General features: G+C 42.6%; 1 protein-coding gene across 2 annotated transcripts in view; it reads right to left on the reverse strand.

The window, feature by feature from the left end:
* Positions 1-2,892: 2,892 nt before the first annotated feature.
* The window catches only part of LOC112222490 (ephrin-A4-like), a 117,470-nt gene continuing 98,433 nt past the window's right edge, over positions 2,893-21,929 (reverse strand). For both annotated transcript variants that reach the window (XM_042307290.1, XM_042307286.1), the window contains 2 exons: positions 5,419-5,445; positions 2,893-5,277 (listed from right to left, as the gene is read on the reverse strand). In XM_042307290.1, coding sequence (XP_042163224.1) covers positions 5,183-5,277; positions 5,419-5,445 — 122 coding nt within the window. In that variant the 3' untranslated portion in view covers positions 2,893-5,182. The remainder of the gene's footprint in view (positions 5,278-5,418; positions 5,446-21,929) is intronic.

The raw sequence follows: 21,929 nt of genomic DNA on the forward strand, positions 1-21,929 counted from the left end.
ATACCATAGGTACAAAAAAATATGTATTTTTACTGCTCTAATTACTAATTTTCTGAAAGAGCTGCAAAATCTGGACCCCTACAAATCAGCCGGCTAGACAATCTGGACCCTTTCTTTCTAAAAATTATCTGCCGAAATTGTTGCAACCCCTATTACTAGCCTGTTCAACCTCTCTTTCGTGTCGTCTGAGATTCCCAAAGATTGGAAAGTAGCTGCGGTCATCCCCCTCTTCAAAGGGGGGGACACTCTTGACCCAAACTGCTACAGACCTATATCTATCCTACCATGCCTTTCTAAGGTCTTCGAAAGCCAAGTCAACAAACAGATTACCGACAATTTCGAATCTCACCATACCTTCTCTGCTATGCAATCTGGTTTCAGAGCTGGTCATGGGTGCACCTCAGCCACGCTCAAGGTCCTAAACGATATCTTAACCGCCATCGATAAGAAACATTACTGTGCAGCAGTATTCATTGATCTGGCCAAGGCTTTCGACTCTGTCAATCACCACATCCTCATCGGCAGACACGACAGCCTTGGTTTCTCAAATGATTGCCTCGCCTGGTTCACCAACTACTTCTCTGATAGAGTTCAGTGTGTCAAATCGGAGGGTCTGCTGTCCGGACCTCTGGCAGTCTCTATGGGGGTGCCACAGGGTTCAATTCTTGGACCGACTCTCTTCTATGTATACATCAATGATGTCGCTCTTGCTGCTGGTGAGTCTCTGATCCACCTCTACGCAGACGACACCATTCTGTATACTTCTGGCCCTTCTTTGGACACTGTGTTAACAATCCTCCAGGCAAGCTTCAATGCCATACAACTCTCCTTCCGTGGCCTCCAATTGCTCTTAAATACAAGTAAAACTAAATGCATGGTCTTCAACCGATCGCTGCCTGCACCTGCCCAACATCACTGCTCTGGACGGCTCTGACTTAGAATACGTGGACAACTACAAATACCTGGGTGTCTGGTTAGACTGTAAAGTCTCCTTCCAGACCCACATCAAACATCTCTATTCCAAAGTTTCACAACAAAGCATCCTTCACTCATGCTGCCAAACATACCCTTGTAAAACTGACTATCCTACCAATCCTCAACTTCGGCGATGTCATTTACAAAATAGCCTCCAATACCCTACTCAACAAATTGGATGCAGTCTATCACAGTGCAATCTGTTTTGTCACCAAAGCCCCATATACTACCCACCATTGCGACCTGTACGCTCTCGTTGGCTGGCCCTCGCTTCATACTCATCGCCAAACCCACTGGCTCCATGTCATCTACAAGACCCTGCTAGGTAAAGTCCCCCCTTATCTCAGCTCGCTGGTCACCATAGCATCACCCACCTGTAGCACACGCTCCAGCAGGAATATCTCTCTGGTCACCCCCAAAACCAATTCTTTCTTTGGCCGCCTCTCCTTCCAGTTCTCTGCTGCCAATGACTGGAACAAACTACAAAAATCTCTGAAACTGGAAACACTTATCTTCCTCACTAACTTTAAGCACCAACTGTCAGAGCAGCTCACAGATTACTGCACCTGTACATAGCCCACCTATAATTTAGCCCAAACAACTACCTCTTTCCCTACTGTATTTATTTTATTTTTGCTCCTTTGCACCCCATTATTTTTATTTTTACTTTGCACATTCTTCCATTGCAAATCTACCATTCCAGTGTTTTATTTGCTATATTGTATTTACTTTGCCACCATGGCCTTTTTTTTGCCTTTACCTCCCTTATCTCACCTCATTTACCCACATCGTATATAGACTTGTTTATACTGTATTATTGACTGTATGTTTGTATTACTCCATGTGTAACTGTGTCGTTGTATGTGTCGAACTGCTTTGCTTTATCTTGGCCAGGTCGCAATTGTAAATGAGAACTTGTTCTCAACTTGCCTACCTGGTTAAATAAAGGTGAAATAAAATAAAATTATAAAATTACATTGGTAACCAGTTTATAATATCAGTAAGGCACTTCTTTGGTTTGTGGTATATGTCCAATATACCACAGCTAAGGGCTCCGCATTGCGTCGTGTCTAATAACAGCCCTTAGCTGTGGTATATTGGCCATATACTACACCTCCTTGGGCCTTATTGCTTGATTGTATATAACAGCATTAATGTTGCTGGACCCCAGGAAGAGTAGCTGCTGCCTCGGAAGGAACTAATGGGGATCCATAATAAATACAAATCAGATGAGATTATAAACCATAAAATAAGAGACATTAGCCATCATATCCAGGGATATTGGATGTCTGGGGCTATAATTTAAAACCTACATAAATGTATTTTCAAACATATAGGCCAAAGATAGGCAAAAACGGTTTCTCCAACAGAAATCCCTGATCACGCTTGTAAGTGATGTCATGGCGACATTAGCAAGCTAAGCTCAGGTACAGAAACACGTCATCAGGTCTAATGGTCGTGGCGTGCCCAACTGCACAAACATACAGGTTATTTAGATGGAAGTGGATCTTAAACAAATGCTGATATTACTGGATTCATTGTTGCATATCGGTCTTGATAGGAATATAAATAACTACTGTACATATACTGTATCAGCTATGATGTATGAAGGAGTACTCCCAGGAGTATGCAATGTCTTGGTCTTATCGGGGTTCTGCCGACTGTACATCAAATATAAACTCAGATCAATATGCCATAGGTTTTCTCAGGTTACAATGGCCTTTCAAACCACAAGGTCATCTGGAGCCTCAGAGGTCTCACAACGAACATACTCCTGTGCATTGAACATATGTTTGTATTCCATAAATAAAGGTGTGCATTTGTATGTGTGTGTGTGTGTGTGTGTACACTGTCTAAATTAGTCTTGATTATAGAACTTCCTGTAGTAAAACAAAGAAACAAGAAGGAAGACAAATCAACCGCGAAAAACCTTTTATTTTGTCATCTCACCTTGTATAAAAGGGCTGTTTGCAGTTCGCTCTTCATAGAAGATGCTTCATACTTCACTAAAATGTGAAAACAAAAAAAACTCAATCTGGGAGCACCAGCTTTATACAACAAGGTTCCAGACATCAGTGTTTAAACCCCTGGAATAGTCATTACATTCCTGAATAACCTGCGTAGACTAGAACAAAATATTTAATTGTTATCCAAAAGTGTGTGTAAAGTAATACCACAAACTCATCTCTCTGAGTAAGTGCTTACAGGAATAACTAATAGTCAACATATTTATTCTCAAGGAAAACATTGTTTTCTAAATGCTGTGACCAAAGACAACATTAGAATGTGGGAAAAACTACAGCCCAGAAAAGCCTGTATTTAAGAATGATTAATGATGTTGGATTAAGGTAAGAAACTAATCAGAATTATGAAATAAATTAAATATACACTATTTTTTGTGGGATTAAATTAATAAGAATAATTTCAGTTTCACTTTTGAAAAGAAAACATGCATGTTTGCTAGGATGGTGATATTTGTAACATATTTGTAAATTAACTTTAGTGATATATTACTTTTGTGATTGGAACATGAAATTGCATTGAAGTAATAAATTCAAAAATGTCATATCTAACCAACAGATAAAATATATGAAACAATCAAAATAAAATTAATTCATTTAAATTGCTTTGATAATATAATGGCATTTTTTAATGCTATTTGTTTAAGGAAAAGATGATAAAAAAATATGTTTTATAACTGAAAGAAAAATACAGGGTAACCTGTACTAAAGTGCTTTAGTTATTCTTGATAGCACTATAAACAAAAGCAATCTAAATCTAGACCTGTAAACATTTGTATAAAAAAAGTTCAGCCATGTAAAATTTTTGATTTTTTTCAGGATGTTTCAAATAATCAAAATGGATGCCAACATTACAGGACCTCTACAAAACATCAACATTTAACTGAAACACCTAAAGCAGAATCTTTACTACACTAAATCAAAAACCTCTATTCAAACAAACACCAGCTTTAGGCCTCTTCTCATTGGTAGAGGTCCTCGCCTGGTTAAGTGCTCAGCAGACAGTCTAAATACTGTACCTGCACACCTGGTTGGTGAGGAGCATCTGTCAATCAGCCGATGTGGTTCGGAGCGTGTGAGGTGAAGTGAGGAAGTACCCTCAGTGTGTTTCCCACAATTCCTTTTGATTGCCTTTTAAGACAGAGGTAAACCACCAGACACAGTCCAGTTAATTCCAGATATGGTCAGATGAAGACCACAGAGTAGCAGGGTCTATTCTCCAATCCCAGAGTGTCAGGTGTTACAGAACAGTTGGACCAGTCTAACCAGTATGATCCCAGTAGAGGGCGTAGCAGAACAGTCACAATATTCTAGTTCATCATTCCCAGGGTTCCACTCACACAGCATATCCTGGTTTAGGCAGTGTCGTCACTGGTTAACTTTTTAAATTAAGTTGTATCAACGTTTGGTGTTACTGTGTTTAACAGTTGGTCCCACAATGGATACAATTGTTTTGTTTGTTTTTCATCTAGAAAACAATGACTTTCAAATCCAATGAGGTCAACTCAAAAACATGGTTGTGTTCAGAGGCAGTCAACTCTGACAGCCAGTCAACTCCAAGTCTGATCCTCTCCGTAGTAATTCAACAGAACAACGTCTGGATGGTCCACTTTGGCTCAGCTGGCACATTATGTTCACACTCACAGAGACAGAGAGAGAGAGAGGGAAGAGAGAGACGACACAGATGGAGTCTACAGGATGGAGTGGATAAAGGTGGGAAATGAAGAATGAGAGCTTTGATGGTAGATTAGTGTCAGTCTGTTTCAGAGGGAGCTTAGTCAGGAGCGAGGGATGGAAGAGGGGGAACGAGAGGAGAGAGTGGACAGAGAGAAAAGGGGAGGCCAAGAAGAGAAAGATTAGTGTCAGTCTGTTTCAGAGGGAGCTTAGTCAAGAGCGAGGGATGGAAGAGGGGGAACGAGAGGAGAGAGTGGACAGAGAGAAAAGAGGAGACCAAGAAGAGAAAGATTTGTGTCACCCCAGAAAAAACAGGTGATGTGTTGGAGTGTGTGTAGTTGGAGTGTGTGTAGTGTTGAAGTCTACCCTATTGCAGTCATTTTAGGGTCTGAAATGAAGACTTGGCCTCCCTATGAGGTGTGGATAGTTTAAAGTAGGGACTGAGTGGGTGAGGCAGGCCATCTACAGTGGGCATGGTAGATACTCAGGAGGTCAGCTTGAATAGAGGGATGTTAGATAGAGAGGAAGTTCAAGAGTGGGATGAGGAGGAGGAGAGAAAGAGGAACTGTCCTCATTGAACACACATCACTGTGAAGAGCTGGAGTACCTGTGAGAGAGCCAGAGAATTAGCAGTTCATCAATACCAAAGAACATCCTGTGCATGCGTAGCATACTACATGAACGCGCGCACACACACACACAACTGCACTCGTGTGTGTGTGTGTGTGTGTGTGTGTGTGTGTCTCACCTTGCTCCTGCTTGGACCCTACGGTTGCTAAGCGAGGGGAAGAGAGGGAGAGAGCAGGGCGTAAAAATAAAGTTCATTATTCAAGTAATTTTCAAGTTTCCCACAAACTACAGCATTACTTGCCTGAAACAAAAAAACAAACAGAAAAATGACTAGGGGAGGGTATTTACCATAACTCACAGCCAAATGCCATGAAAAATGACTACTGACTGCGCAACCCTAAAATATGTCCCCAATGCAAATTTTCTTAAAGGTTGAATGAAAAACAAGCGAAGAAAGTGAGTCAGGAGGAAGATAATGTCGAGGCAAGGAGAAAGGAGAGAGAGTGATTAAAAATAAGAGAGAAAGATTAAGAATAAGATTAAGAATAAGAGAGAGTGATTAAAAATAAGAGAGAAAGATTAAGAATAAGAGAGAGTGATTAAAAATAAGAGAGAAAGATTAAGAATAAGAGAGAGTGATTAAAAATAAGAGAGAAAGATTAAGAATAAGAGAGAGTGATTAAAAATAAGAGAGAAAGATTAAGAATAAGAGAGAAAGATTAAGAATAAGAGAGAAAGATTAAGAATAAGAGAGAAAGATTAAGAATTAAGAAAGATTAAGAATAAGAGAAAGATTAAGAATAAGAGATTAAGAATAAGAGAGAAAGATTAAGAATAAGAGAGAAAGATTAAGAATAAGAGAGAAAGATTAAGAATAAGAGAGAAAGATTAAGAATAAGAGAGAAAGATTAAGAATAAGAGAGAAAGATTAAGAATAAGAGAGAAAGATTAAGAATAAGAGAGAAAGATTAAGAATAAGAGAGAAAGATTAAGAATAAGAGAGAAAGATTAAGAATAAGAGAGAAAGATTAAGAATAAGAGAGAAAGATTAAGAATAAGAGAGAAAGATTAAGAATAAGAGAGAAAGATTAAGAATAAGAGAGAAAGATTAAGAATAAGAGAGAAAGATTAAGAATAAGAGAGAAAGATTAAGAATAAGAGAGAAAGATTAAGATTAAGAATAAGATTAAGAATAAGAGAGAAAGATTAAGAATAAGAGAGAAAGATTAAGAATAAGAGAGAAAGATTAAGAATAAGAGAGAAAGATTAAGAATAAGAGAGAAAGATTAAGAATAAGAGAGAAAGATTAAGAATAAGAGAGAAAGATTAAGAATAAGAGAGAGTGATTAAGAATAAGAGAGAAAGATTAAGAATAAGAGAGAAAGATTAAGAATAAGAGAGAAAGATTAAGAATAAGAGAGAAAGATTAAGAATAAGAAAGAAAGATTAAGAATAAGAGAGAAAGATTAAGAATAAGAGAGAAAGATTAAGAATAAGAGAGAAAGATTAAGAATAAGATTAAGAATAAGAGAGAAAGATTAAGAATAAGAGAGAAAGATTAAGAATAAGAGAGAAAGATTAAGAATAAGAGAGAAAGATTAAGAATAAGAGAGAAAGATTAAGAGAGAAAGATTAAGAATAAGAGAAAAGATTAAGAATAAGAGAGAAAGATTAAGAATAAGAGAAAAGATTAAGAATAAGAGAGAAAGATTAAGAATAAGAGAGAAAGATTAAGAATAAGAGAGATTAAGAATAAGAAGAAAGATTAAGAGAGAAAGATTAAGAATAAGAGAGAAAGATTAAGAATAAGAGAGAAAGATTAAGAATAAGAGAGAAAGATTAAGAATGAGAGAGAAAGATTAAGAATGAGAGAAAGATTAAGATTAAGATTAAGAGAGAAAGATTAAGAATAAGAGAGAAAGATTAAGAATAAGAGAGAAAGATTAAGAATAAGAGAGAAAGATTAAGAATGAGAGAAAGATTAAGATTAAGATTAAGAATAAGAGAGAAAGATTAAGAATAAGAGAGAAAGATTAAGAATAAGAAAGAAAGATTAAGAATAAGAGAGAAAGATTAAGAATAAGAGAGAAAGATTAAGAATAAGAGAGAAAGATTAAGAATAAGAGAGAAAGATTAAGAATGAGAGAAAGATTAAGATTAAGATTAAGAATAAGAGAGAAAGATTAAGAATAAGAGAGAAAGATTAAGAATAAGAAAGAAAGATTAAGAATAAGAGAGAAAGATTAAGATTAAGAATAAGATTAAGAATAAGAGAGAAAGATTAAGAATAAGAGAGAAAGATTAAGAATAAGAGAGAAAGATTAAGAATTAAGAATAAGAGAGAAAGATTAAGAATAAGAGAGAAAGATTAAGAAAAGATTAAGAATAAGAGAAAGATTAAGAATAAGAGAAAAGATTAAGAATAAGAGAAAAGATTAAGAATAAGAGAGAAAGATTAAGAATAAGAGAGAAAGATTAAGAATAAGAGAGAAAGATTAAGAATAAGAGAGAAAGATTAAGAATAAGAGAGAAAGATTAAGAATAAGAGAGAAAAGATTAAGAATAAGAGAGAAAGATTAAGAATAAGAGAGAAAGATTAAGAATAAGAGAGAAAGATTAAGAATAAGAGAGAAAGATTAAGAATAAGAGAGAAAGATTAAGAATAAGAGAGAAAGATTAAGAATAAGAGAGAAAGATTAAGAATAAGAGAGAAAGATTAAGAATAAGAGAAAAGATTAAGAATAAGAGAGAAAGATTAAGAATAAGAGAGAAAGATTAAGAATAAGAGAGAAAGATTAAGAATAAGAGAATAAGAAAGATTAAGAATAAGAGAGAAAGATTAAGAATAAGAGAGAAAGATTAAGAATAAGAGAGAAAGATTAAGAATAAGAGAGAAAGATTAAGAATAAGAAGAAAGATTAAGAATAAGAGAGAAAGATTAAGAATAAGAGAGAAAGATTAAGAATAAGAGAGAAAGATTAAGAATAAGAGAGAAAGATTAAGAATAAGAGATTAAGAAAGATTAAGATTAAGAATAAGAGAAAGATTAAGAATAAGAGAGAAAGATTAAGATTTAAGAATAAGAGAGAAAGATTAAGAATAAGAGAGAAAGATTAAGAATAAGAGAGAAAGATTAAGAATAAGAGAGAAAGATTAAGAATAAGAGAGAAAGATTAAGATTAAGAGAGAAAGATTAAGAATAAGAGAGAAAGATTAAGAATAAGAGAGAAAGATTAAGAATAAGAGAGAAAGATTAAGAATAAGATTAAGAATAAGAGAGAAAGATTAAGAATAAGAGAGAAAGATTAAGAATAAGAGAGAAAGATTAAGAATAAGATTAAGAATAAGAGAGAAAGATTAAGAATAAGAGAAAGATTAAGAATAAGAGATAAGAAAAAGATTAAGAATAAGAGAGAAAGATTAAGAATAAGAGAGAAAGATTAAGAATAAGAGAGAAAGATTAAGAATAAGAGAGAAAGATTAAGAATAAGAGAGAAGATTAAGAATAAGAGAAAAGATTAAGAATAAGAGAGAAAGATTAAGATTAAGATTAAGAAGAAAGATTAAGAATAAGAGAAAAGATTAAGAAATAAGAGAAAAGATTAAGAATAAGAAGATTAAGAATAAGAGAGAAAGATTAAGAATAAGAGAGAAAGATTAAGAATAAGAGAGAAAGATTAAGAATAAGAGAGAAAGATTAAGAATAAGAGAGAAAGATTAAGAATAAGAGAGAAAGATTAAGAATAAGAGAGAAAGATTAAGAATAAGAGAGAAAGATTAAGAATAAGAGAGAAAGATTAAGAATAAGAGAGAAAGGGAAAAGAGAAAAAGAAAGAAGGCAACAAAATTCAGAATGACAGAGAGAAACAAGAGGACATAGGAGATGAAGTGAAAGGGTGGAGGTGGAAAAGACCTGGGAGAAAAACAGACAGAGAAAAGCAGGGAGGGAAGGAAAGATTGTAAGAAGGTCAGGTGGAGAGAGGGAGAGAAAGAGGGAGATGGAGGAGGGAGGGGTGTTTGTGTCTGGGTGTCTCTCAGCAGGGGGGCTGACTAAAAGGAAATAATTGAGGACTGGAGGGAGAGGGAGGAGGAACGAGGGAGTTAGAGAGGGGTGGATGGGTGCTGGAGGGCAAAGCAAGGTGGACAGGGGCAAGAGGGCGAGAGAGAGGTGGGAGAGGGAGGAGGAACGAGGGAGTTAGAGAGAGGTGGGAGAGAATGCTACAAGACCAGAAAGAGCAAAAAGAAGTAGAAAAGTAAGGCTGATAGTGAAGGGAGAGAACAAGGGAAAGGTTTAGGAAGAAAATAGCAGAAAATGTGGAAAAGATCGTTGTAATGAAACTGTTATCCAGTTGACTGTTTTCCTACAATGAATTGTGTACATCAGCAGAACCCTGATGTCTAAGATATGTTTTTCACAAGATGGCTCACTGATCGAATGCTTAGCTTGGAGATCATTTTCTCTGTGTGTGTGTGTTATTAGGGCTTGACTAAGGTATCTATAGGTGTTATATTCTGTTATGTCTATAGTCAGGGTTGTACTACCAGTCAAAGAGGCTTCCATGTTGATGAGGGAGGGGCTTAACAAACCTCTCATATTCTGAAGAAATAACTATGGAAGAGTTAACGAAGCATTAAATTACATGCTGTGGTCGGGCCTCTCACTGTGTGTGTGTGTGTGTGTACTAACTTTAAGCAGAAGAAAATGTGAAAAAGGCATTTTGTGTCCAAAGTATCAAAACTATGAAAGTTACAGAACACATCACTTCTGTTCCTTATTCTGTTTTGTAACATTAGTTAATAATTATAAAACAATAAACTAAAAGTTGCAGGGTTCTATTAATCCAATCTTTCATGTCCACATTGAGTGGATAAAAACAGCTCAAATAAAGCAGAGGTTTTATCAGGTAATTCTCCAAATACAATCAACAGAACATACCAAACTATTTACATCAAAGGCAACAAACAAGTGCATACTCAAAGACTAAATGAATAAATTAAAGAGCATTAACTGATTTTGAAATGTACGCATTGACCTAATGCCTACATCAATAGCTGACTTTAAAATGACTCTGCGTGATTATAGCGGTTTAATAAACGTAATATTTTACCAAACTATACTGCTGTTTCAAGAAGAACTCAAAGTCTGCATAAACAATTAAATGTTGAATCGTCAATGACAAAAAAATATATATATACGTCAAATAATTGAAAAACGTAATATAATTTTTTGTTCACTGATAATGAATAGATCGTTCTGCGAGATGAGTGCCTTTTCATCCCTTTGATATTTCAAGCAGAAATTCTGCACAAATATTGAATATTAAAAGCCGGATATATTAACTGAAGTGTCCATTAATATAGTCCACATAGAAAACTCAATAAATCAGATCTTTATATTAAAGCTGCAATATGGCACTTTTTGGATGACCCGACCAAAGTCACATAGACCTGTAACTCGCATTTCTGTCACTCTCATTGAAAGCAAGTCTACAAAGCGGTAGATCTGTTCTAGGTTCTTATGTTACTTCTTTGAATCTTTAACTTTCTGTTTTGCTGCTTCAAACAGCTGAAAATACAATATTTTTGGTTATGGAAAAGATATTGAATTAGAATTTTAGCGAGAGATCACCTTTAACAAAGACTAAAGTACCAACATTCAGCATTTTGACGTCTCCCTTTTGACGTCTTCACCATCATTGTAAGGCCCTAGTTATTTTGTTGCTTTAACAAAGTCATTTCTTAAGATTAATATTTAAGTGATTAATTTTAAGGTAAAAAAATAAATAAACCTGTCCCTCATTTTAAGGTCAATCCTGTACGTGAACTGAACTCGTTTTAATATTATAATAAGATGCTGGTGAAACTATTCCTTTTTAAATAGAGATATTGAACATTAATAGTAAAATCCTGGTGTAAAAGCAGGTGAGCTGGTTCTACTCCTTCTGGTGTTTTGTGGTGGAAAACTGAGCAGGTGGAGCACAACACATCAACCCTGTTACCCAGAGATATACAGGCAAGACACATTTTCACAATTACATTATTTTGTGAAGCTTACATTCAATTGCCCTTCCCTGTGGTACAGAACAAGCTTGCATTCCCCATGTCACAAGGGGATTTATGTCTGATTTCAGATTAAATGGTCAACCCAGATACTTTATTTGGTCTCTTGAGATATTAAGTTGAACATACGTTCTTTATGGCAGATTGTTAAAATGAGAAATAAAACGTTTTTTAACTACTCAAAATGCATCTAAATGGTGGAAATACCAAAGTTATTATCTGTGTATTGCTGTTGTACATGATTAGGTAAATTTGTGTGAATGACTACATGCGTGCTGTAGATAACTGTTCTGTATTGGTCACAGCCAGCTCTACCCCAAAATGGCTGCCATGGTCGCATGCATCTCAGGAAAGCACTGCAGAGAGAGACCCACTGTGTGAGTGGATGTGAGCATGCATGTGTGTCTCCAGACAGAGAACTGCAGAGAGACACCATTCCGTGACTCCACCTCTCCTTCCCCGCGCCGCCATTTTATAAACACAGTGACTAGAGGTAGGGAGCCATCTTCCTGGGCGGAAAACATTCCAAACCTGCTCGCCGAAAAAGAGAAATCTAATCACAGTAGGAAGTTGGTCAAAGTTAGTCCTTCAGTGTTGTGCTGGAATTCGGAGAGAGAGGTAGACGAGCGGTGTGTGTGTGAGCGAGTGTGTGTGTGTTCGGAAGGGTGGGCAGGGGGCAAAAAGGTATTCAGAATAGAAAAAGAAAAAAAAGTTGGAAAAAAGCGCAAAAGAAGTGAGAGACCAGAGAGGGGAACCTGAAATGACCGCGATGGACTGTTCACAGCAGGGGAGAGAGGGAGGGAGAAAAAGAGGAGAGTAGGAGAAAGGGAAAATCAATTAGAGAGAGTAGAAGGTCTATAATGGCTTCACACAGTGGGAAAGAGAGAGAAGGAAAGAGAATGAGAGAGGAGGCTGGGGAACAACAGCAGACTTCGTGTTTGGAGAAGTTGTCTTCATTGAAAGGTAAGTAGAGGAAGATAGTGGAAGATTGAGGGGGAAAGAAAGGCGGAGCAGCAGGGGGAGCTGTTTCAGCGTGACACCACTCTGGTAATGCGGATTTTGAAGGTTGCGTCTAATGCAACACTGTTCTAGCACAGCAGAATTGGGGAAGGGGGCTTTTTGCCGTGACACCGCTCTACTGGAGTGGGTAGGGGACACTTTTCACCGGCACACTTCAGTAGTGTCAAATTTACTGTAGAGTCAAAGTTAGACTTTCTGTTCATTTACAATGTCATTCAGCAGTCTGCAGAACCAAGATATCCAAAGAGAATTGAATTCAATAAATAGACACCAACAGGGAGAGAGGAACATAGATAAAGTGACTAATTAATCCCAGCACAGACTTTAGGAGCTTCCTGTGTCACGTGCAACTGTGTCCTACCTGCCGTGCTCTCTTTACGGCTGTTTAAGTTAATTTCAGTGAGAGAAAAAGTTGGCCTGTGACACACGCACACAGGAGAGTGCTGGTTAATTTGAGTGGATAAACACACACACAATGACACAGGAGAGAAGAGGATGCCACCACAGAGTGCTGGGTGACCTTGGTACAATAACAGTGTACCTGATGGACCCTCTGTCACTGCTCTGTCCTTCAGATCCCCGTGTGTGTGTTTGTGAGTGCTCGTCCCCAACTAAAGGGAATCGCCACCTGAAAAGTACATTCAGAGCACGGTTTGTTGTTTGAAAAAGACAGGATAGCGAGACCGTTGCAGAGAGCGAGACCGTTGCAGAGAGCGAGACCGTTGCAGAGAGCGAGACCGTTGCAGAGAGCGAGACCGTTGCAGAGAGCGAGACCGTTGCAGAGAGCGAGACCGTTGCAGAGAGCGAGACCGTTGCAGAGAGCGAGACCGTTGCAGAGAGCGAGACCGTTGCAGAGAGCGAGACCGTTGCAGAGAGCGAGACCGTTGCAGAGAGCGAGACCGTTGTAGAGAGCGAGACCGTTGCAGAGAGCGTTGCAGAGAGCGAGACCGTTGCAGAGAGCGAGACTGTTGTAGAGACCGTTGCAGAGAGCGAGACCGTTGCAGAGAGCGAGACCGTTGTAGAGAGCGAGACTGTTGTAGAGACCGTTGCAGAGAGCGAGACTGTTGTAGAGACCGTTGCAGAGAGCGAGACCGTTGCAGAGAGCGAGACCGTTGCAGAGAGCGAGACTGTTGTAGAGACCGTTGCAGAGAGCGAGACTGTTGTAGAAACCGTTGCAGAGAGGGAGACTGTTGCAGAGAGGGAGACCGTTGCAGAGAGGGAGACCGTTGCAGAGAGGGAGACCGTTGCAGAGAGCGAGACTGTTGTAGAGACCGTTGCAGAGAGGGAGACCGTTGCAGAGAGGGAGACCGTTGCAGAGAGTTGCAGAGAGCGAGACCGTTGCAGAGAGCGAGACCGTTGCAGAGAGGGAGACCGTTGCAGAGAGGGAGACCGTTGCAGAGAGGAGACCGTTGCAGAGAGCGAGACAGTTGCAGAGAGGAGACCGTTGCAGAGAGCGAGACCGCCGCAGAGAAAGAGACCGCCGCACAGAAAGAGACCGCCGCAGAGAAAGAGACAGCCGCAGAGAAAGAGACAGCCGCAGAGAAAGAGACAGCCGTAGAGAAAGAGACAGCCGCAGAGAAAGAGACTGCCGTAGAGAAAGAGACAGCCGCAGAGAAAGAGACAGCCGTAGAGAAAGAGACAGCCGCAGAGAAAGAGACAGCCGTAGAGAAAGAGACCGCCGCAGAGAAAGAGACTGCCTCAGAGAAAGAGACCGCCGCAGAGAAAGAGACAGCCGCAGAGAAAGAGACAGCCGCAGAGAAAGAGACAGCCGCAGAGAAAGAGACAGCCGCAGAGAAAGAGACAGCCGTAGAGAAAGAGACAGCCGTAGAGAAAGAGACAGCCGTAGAGAAAGAGACTGTCGTAGAGAACAGCTGTAGAGACAGCTGTAGAGACAGTCGTAGAGATAGAGGTAGAGATAGAGACAGTCGTAGAGACAGGCGTAGAGACAGCTGTAGAGACAGAGCTAGAGACAGTCGTAGAGACCGCCGTAGAGACAGCCATAGAGACAGTCGTAGAAACAGTCGTAGAGACAGTCGTAGAAACAGTCGTAGAGACAGCTGTAGAAACAGTCGTAGAGACAATCGTAGAGCTAGACAGTCGTAGAGACAGCTGTAGAGACAGTCGTAGAGATAGAGGTAGAGACAGTCGTAGAGATAGAGACAGTCGTTGAGACAGCTGTAGAGACAGTCATAGAGATAGAGGTAGAGACAGTCGTAGAGACAGAGACAGTCGTAGAGACAGAGACAGTTGTAGAGACAGTCGTAGAGACAGCTGTAGAGACAATCAGAGGTAGAGATAGCCGTAGAGACAGTCGTAGAGACAGACAGTCGAAGAGAGAGACAGTCATAGAGATAAAGGTAGAGATAGTTGTAGAGAAAGAGACAGTCGTAGAGACAGAGACAGTCGTAGAGACAGTCGTGGAGATAGAGACAGTCGTAGAGACAGAGACAGTCGTAGTGACAGTCGTAGAGCCAGTCGTAGAGATAGAGACAGTCGTAGAGCCAGTCGTAGAGATAGAGACAGTCGCAGAGACAGTCGCAGAGACAGCCGTAGAGACAGCCGTAGAGACAGCCGTAGAGACAGCCGTAGAGATAGAGACAGTCGTAGAGCCAGTCGTAGAGATAGAGACAGTCGCAGAGACAGTCGCAGAGACAGTCGCAGAGAAAGAGACAGACAGTCATAGAGACAGTCATAGAGACAGTCATAGAGAAAGAGACAGAGACAGCTGTAGAGACAGCTGTAGAGACAGCTGTAGAGACAGCTGTAGAGACAGTCGTAGAGACAGCTGTAGAGACAGTCGTAGAGACAGTCGTAGAGACAGTCGTAGAGACAGCTGTAGAGACAGTCGTAGAGACAGCTGTAGAGACAGTCGTAGAGACAGCTGTAGAGACAGTCGTAGAGACAGTCGTAGAGACAGTCGTAGAGACAGTCGTAGAGAAAGAGACAGCCAGAGAAAGAGACAGAGACCGTCGTAGAGATAGAGACAGTCGTAGAGACAGAGACAGTCGTAGAGACAGAGACAGTCGTAGAGACAGAGACAGTCGTAGAGACAGAGACAGTCGTAGAGAAAGAGACAGAGACAGTCGTAGAGAAAGAGACATAGACCGTCGTAGAGAAAAGAGACATAGACCGTCGTAGAGAAAGAGACAGATACAGTCGTAGAGAAAGAGACAGACAGTCGTAGAGACAGAGACAGTCGTAGAGACAGAGACAGTCGTAGAGACAGAGACAGTCGTAGAGACAGAGACAGTCGTAGAGAAAGAGACAGTCGTAGAGAAAGACACAGACAGTCGTAGAGAAAGACACAGTCGTAGAGAAAGACACAGACAGTCGTAGAGAAAGACACAGTCATAGAAAAGACACAGTCGTAGAGAAAGAAACAGTCGTACACAGTCGTAGAGAAAGACACAGTCGTAGAGAAAGACACAGTCGTAGAGAAAGACAGAGAGAAAGACACAGAGACCGTCGTAGAGAAAGACAGAGAGCAGAGACCGACCGTTGCAGAGAGCGAGACTGTTGTGTTGTAGAGACCGCTGCAGAGAGCGAGACTGTTGTAGAGACCGTTGCAGAGAGCGAGACTGTTGTAGAGACCGTTGCAGAGAGCGAGACTGTTGTAGAGACCGTTGCAGAGAGGGAGACCGTTGCAGAGAGCGAGACCGTTGCAGAGAGCGAGACAGTTGCAGAGAGCGAGACAGTTGAGAGAGCGAGACAGTTGCAGAGAGCGAGACCGCCGCAGAGAAAGAGACCGCCGCAGAGAAAGAGACCGCAGAGAAAGAGACCGCCGCAGAGAAAGAGACAGCCGCAGAGAAAGAGACAGCTGCAGAGAAAGAGACAGCCGCAGAGAAAGAGACAGCCGCAGAGAAAGAGACAGCCGTAGAGAAAGAGACAGTCGTAGAGAACAGCTGTAGAGACAGCTGTAGAGACAGTCGTAGAGATAGAGGTAGAGATAGAGACAGTCGTAGAGACAGGCGTAGAGACAGCTGTAGAGACAGAGCTAGAGACAGTCGTAGAGACCGCCGTAGAGACAGCCATAGACAGTCGTAGAGACAGCTGTAGAGACAGTCGTAGAGATAGAGGTAGAGACAGTCGTAGAGACAGCTGTAGAGACAGCTGTAGAGACAGAGCTAGAGACAGTCGTAGAGACAGAGCTAGAGACAATCGTAGAGATAGAGACAGTCGTTGAGACAGCTGTAGAGACAGTCATAGAGATAGAGGTAGAGACAGTCGTAGAGACAGAGACAGTCGTAGAGACAGAGACAGTTGTAGAGACAGTCGTAGAGACAGCTGTAGAGACAATCAGAGGTAGAGATAGCCGTAGAGACAGTCGTAGAGACAGACAGTCGAAGAGAGAGACAGTCATAGAGATAAAGGTAGAGATAGTTGTAGAGAAAGAGACAGTCGTGGAGATAGAGACAGTCGTAGAGACAGAGACAGTCGTAGTGACAGTCGTAGAGCCAGTCGTAGAGATAGAGACAGTCGTAGAGCCAGTCGTAGAGATAGAGACAGTCGCAGAGACAGTCGCAGAGACAGCCGTAGAGATAGAGACAGTCGCAGAGACAGTCGCAGAGACAGCCGTAGAGACAGCCGTAGAGACAGCCGTAGAGATAGAGACAGTCGTAGAGCCAGTCGTAGAGATAGAGACAGTCGCAGAGACAGTCGCAGAGACAGTCGCAGAGACAGTCGCAGAGAAAGAGACAGACAGTCATAGAGACAGTCATAGAGACAGTCATAGAGAAAGAGACAGAGACAGCTGTAGAGACAGCTGTAGAGACAGCTGTAGAGACAGCTGTAGAGACAGTCGTAGAGACAGCTGTAGAGACAGTCGTAGAGACAGTCGTAGAGACAGTCGTAGAGACAGTCGTAGAGAAAGAGACAGCCAGAGAAAGAGACAGAGACCGTCGTAGAGATAGAGACAGTCGTAGAGACAGAGACAGTCGTAGAGACAGAGACAGTCGTAGAGACAGAGACAGTCGTAGAGAAAGAGACAGAGACAGTCGTAGAGAAAGAGACAGAGACAGTCGTAGAGAAAGAGACAGAGACAGTCGTAGAGAAAGAGACAGACAGTCGTAGAGACAGAGACAGTCGTAGAGACAGAGACAGTCGTAGAGAAAGACACAGTCGTAGAGAAAGAAACAGTCGTAGAGAAAGACACAGTCGTAGAGAAAGAAACAGTCGTAGAGAAAGACACAGTCGTAGAGAAAGACACAGTCGTAGAGAAAGACACAGTCGTAGAAAAGACACAGTCGTAGAGAAAGACACAGTCGTAGAGAAAGACACAGTCGTAGAGAAAGACACAGTCGTCGTAGAGAAAGACACAGTCGTAGAGAAAGACACAGTCGTAGAGAAAGACACAGTCGTAGAGAAAGACACAGTCGTAGAGAAAGACACAGTCGTAGAGAAAGACACAGTCGTAGAGAAAGACACAGTCGTAGAGAAAGACACAGTCGTAGAGAAAAGACAGTCGTAGAGAAAGACACAGTCGTAGAGAAAGAAACAGTCGTAGAGAAAGACACAGTCGTAGAGAAAGACACAGACAGTCGTAGAGAAAGACACAGTCGTAGAGAAAGACACAGTCGTAGAGAAAGAGACAGTCGTAGAGAAAGACACAGTCGTAGAGAAAGAGACAGTCGTAGAGACAGCTGTAGAGACAGTCGTAGAGACAGCTGTAGAGACAATCGTAGAGATAGAGGAAGAGATAGAGACAGTCGTAGAGACAGCTGTAGAGACAGTCGTAGAGATAGAGATAGCCGTAGAGACAGTCGTAGAGACAGCTGTAGAGAGAGAGTTGAAAGCATCCAGAGCAGCCAGAGAGAGACTGTGGCTAAAGGACGGGAACGGCCATCGCTGGGTCCTCACACACACTGTATGTGCCACATTGCTATGCTGGCTGTCAGATAGAAGGGAATCTCTACAGGAAGGAACCAGAGAGAGAGTGAGGCGTTGCCGCAGGGAGCACAACAACAGCTGCACTAAACAACCACTAATGGACAGACAGACAGAGAGACAGAGAGAGAGAGAGAGAGAGAGAGAGAAAGAGAGAGGCAGAGAGAGAGAGGCAGAGAGAGAGAGGCAGAGAGAGAGGAGAGGCAGAGAGGCAGAGAGAGAGAAAGAGAGAGAGGCAGAGAGAAAGAGAGAGAGAGAGGTAGAGAGGCAGAGAGAAAGAGAGAGAAAGAGAGAGGCAGAGAGAGAGAGAAAGAGAGAGGCAGAGAGCGAGAGAGAGAGAGAGAGAGAGAAGCAAGATTTGTGACCTGTTGCCACGAGAAAAGGGCAACCAGTGAAGAACAAAACAACATTGTAAATACAACCCATATTTATGCTTATTTATTTTATCTTGTGTCCTTTAACCATTCGTACATTGTTAAAACACTGTATATATATAATATGACATTTGTAATGTCTTAATTGTTCTGAAACTTCTCTATGTGTAATGTTTACTGTTAATTTTTATTGTTTATTTCACTTTATATATTATCTACCTCACTTGCTTTGGCAATGTTAACACATGTTTCCCATGCCAATAAAGCCCTTGAATTGAATTGAATTGAGAGAGAGGCAGAGAGGCAGAGAGAGAGGCAGAGAGAGAGGCAGAGAGAGAGAGAGAGAGAGAGGCAGAGAGAGAGGCAGAGAGAGAGAGAGAGAGAGAGAGAGAGAGAGAGAGAGGCAGAGAGAGAGGCAGAGAGAGGCAGAGAGAGAGGCAGAGAGAGAGGCAGAGAGAGAGAGAGAGGCAGAGAGAGAGAGGCAGAGAGAGAGAGAGGCAGAGAGAGAGAGGCAGAGAGAGAGAGAGGCAGAGAGAGAGAGAGAGAGAGGCAGAGAGAGAGAGGCAGAGAGAGAGGCAGAGACAGAGAGGCAGAGAGAGAGAGGCAGAGAGAGAGAGGCAGAGAGAGACAGACAGAGAGAGACAGACAGAGACACAGACAGAGACACAGACAGAGACACAGACAGAGACACAGACAGAGACACAGACAGAGACACAGACAGAGACACAGACAGAGACACAGACAGAGACACAGACAGAGACTCAGTTGAAATAAAGCATCCTGAGCACCCAGAGACAGGCTGTGGCTAAAGGACAGGAGCGGCCATCGCTGGGCCCTCACACACACTGTATGTGCCACACTACCTGTTAGATAAAAGGGAATCTCTACAGGAAGGAACCAGAGAGAGAGTGAGGCGTTGCTGCAGGGAGCACAACAACAGCTGCACCACTAATGGACAGAGAGACAGAGAGAGAAACTTTTTCATCTCTCCTCTCATCCATCTCTCTCCTCGTGTATCCTCATCCCAACACATTTACAGAACAGCCCCTGCATGACAGAGATGGAGAGGGAGAACAAAATAAAAGAGGGAGACTTGGTAAATAAATGGCCAGGGAGGAGATGGAGAGATACAGAGGAGAGATAGAAAAGACAGAAAATGTTCGAGGGATGAAGGGAGCAGAGTCAGATAGGTAGAGAGGGAGAGAGGGTAGGAAACATGGGGATGGAAGGAAACATGGGGATGGAAGGAGAGAGAGAGAGGGTGGGAAACATGGGGATGGAAGGAGAGAGAGAGAGGGTAGGAAACATGGGGATGGAAGGAGAGAGAGGGGTAGGAAACATGGGGATGGAAGGAGAGAGAGAGGGGTAGGAAACATGGGGATGGAAGGAGAGAGAGAGAGGGTAGGAAACATGGGGATGGAAGGAGAGAGAGAGAGGGTAGGAAACATGGGGATGGAAGGAGAGAGAGGGGTGGGAAACATGGGGATGGAAGGAGAGAGAGAGAGGGTGGAAACATGGGGATGGAAGGAGAGAGAGAGGGGTAGGAAACATGGGGATGAGAGAGAGAGAGGGTAGGAAACATGGGGATGGAAGGAGAGAGAGAGGGTGGGAAACATGGGGATGGAAGGAGAAAGGGGTGGGAAACATGGGGATGGAAGGAGAGAGAGAGGGTAGGAAACATGGGGATGGAAGGAGAGAGAGAGGAAACATGGGGATGGAAGGAAGAGAGGGGGTGGGAAACATGGGGATGGAAGGAGAGAGAGGGGTGGGAAACATGGGGATGGAAGGAGAGAGGGGGTGGGAAACATGGGGATGGAAGGAGAGAGAGGGGGTGGGAAACATGGGGATGGAAGGAGAGAGAGGGGGTGGGAAACATGGGGATGGAAGGAGAGAGAGAGGGGTAGGAAACATGGGGATGGAAGGAGAGAGAGAGGGGTAGGAAACATGGGGATGGAAGGAGAGAGAGAGAGGGTAGGAAACATGGGGATGGAAGGAGAGAGAGAGAGGGTAGGAAACATGGGGATGGAAGGAGAGAGAGGGGTGGGAAACATGGGGATGGAAGGAGAGAGAGAGGGGTGGGAAACATGGGGATGGAAGGAGAGAGAGAGAGGGTAGGAAACATGGGGATGGAAGGAAACATGGGGATGGAAGGAGAGAGAGAGAGGGTAGGAAACATGGGGATGGAAGGAGAGAGAGGGGGTGGGAAACATGGGGATGGAAGGAGAGAGAGGGGGTGGGAAACATGGGGATGGAAGGAGAGAGAGAGGGGTGGGAAACATGGGGATGGAAGGAGAGAGAGGGGGTGGGAAACATGGGGATGGAAGGAGAGAGAGAGGGGGTAGGAAACATGGGGATGGAAGGAGAGAGAGAGAGGGTAGGAAACATGGGGATGGAAGGAGAGAGAGGAAACATGGGGATGGAAGGAGAGAGAGGGGGTGGGAAACATGGGGATGGAAGGAGAGAGAGGGGGTGGGAAACATGGGGATGGAAGGAAGAGAGGGGGTGGGAAACATGGGGATGGAAGGAGAGAGAGGGGGGTGGGAAACATGGGGATGGAAGGAGAGAGAGGGGGTGGGAAACATGGGGATGGAAGGAGAGGGGTGGGAAACATGGGGAGAGGAGAGAGGGTGGGAAACATGGGGATGGAAGGAGAGAGAGGGTGGGAAACATGGGGATGGAAGGAGAGAGAGGGGTGGGAAACATGGGGATGGAAGGAGAGAGAGGGGGTGGGAAACATGGGGATGGAAGGAGAGAGAGAGGGTGGGAAACATGGGGATGGAAGGAAGAGAGAGGGGTGGGAAACATGGGGATGGAAGGAGAGAGAGAGGGGATGGGGATAGGAAAACATGGGGATGGAAGGAGAGAGAGGGTGGGAAACATGGGGATGGAAGGAAACATGGGGATGGAAGGAGAGAGAGAGGGGTGGGAAACATGGGGATGGAAAGGAGAGAGGGTGGGAAACATGGGGATGGAAGGAGAGAGAGGGGTGGGAAACATGGGGATGGAAGGAGAGAGAGGGTGGGAAACATGGGGATGGAAGGAGAGAGGGATGGAAACATGGGGATGGAAAGAGAGGGGGTGGGAAACATGGGGATGGAAGGAGAGAGAGAGGGGGTAGGAAACATGGGGATGGAAGGAGAGAGAGGGGGTAGGAAACATGGGGATGGAAGGAGAGAGAGGGGTAGGAAACATGGGGATGGAAGGAGAGAGAGGGGTAGGGAAACATGGGGATGGAAGGAGAGAGAGGGGTAGGGAACATGGGGATGGAAGGAGAGAGAGAGAGGGTAGGAAACATGGGGATGGAAGGAGAGAGAGGGGGTGGGAAACATGGGGATGGAAGGAGAGAGAGAGG

This window comes from Oncorhynchus tshawytscha, linkage group LG03 (genome assembly GCF_018296145.1).
Source record: "Oncorhynchus tshawytscha isolate Ot180627B linkage group LG03, Otsh_v2.0, whole genome shotgun sequence".
Taxonomy (NCBI): Eukaryota; Metazoa; Chordata; class Actinopteri; order Salmoniformes; family Salmonidae; genus Oncorhynchus; species Oncorhynchus tshawytscha.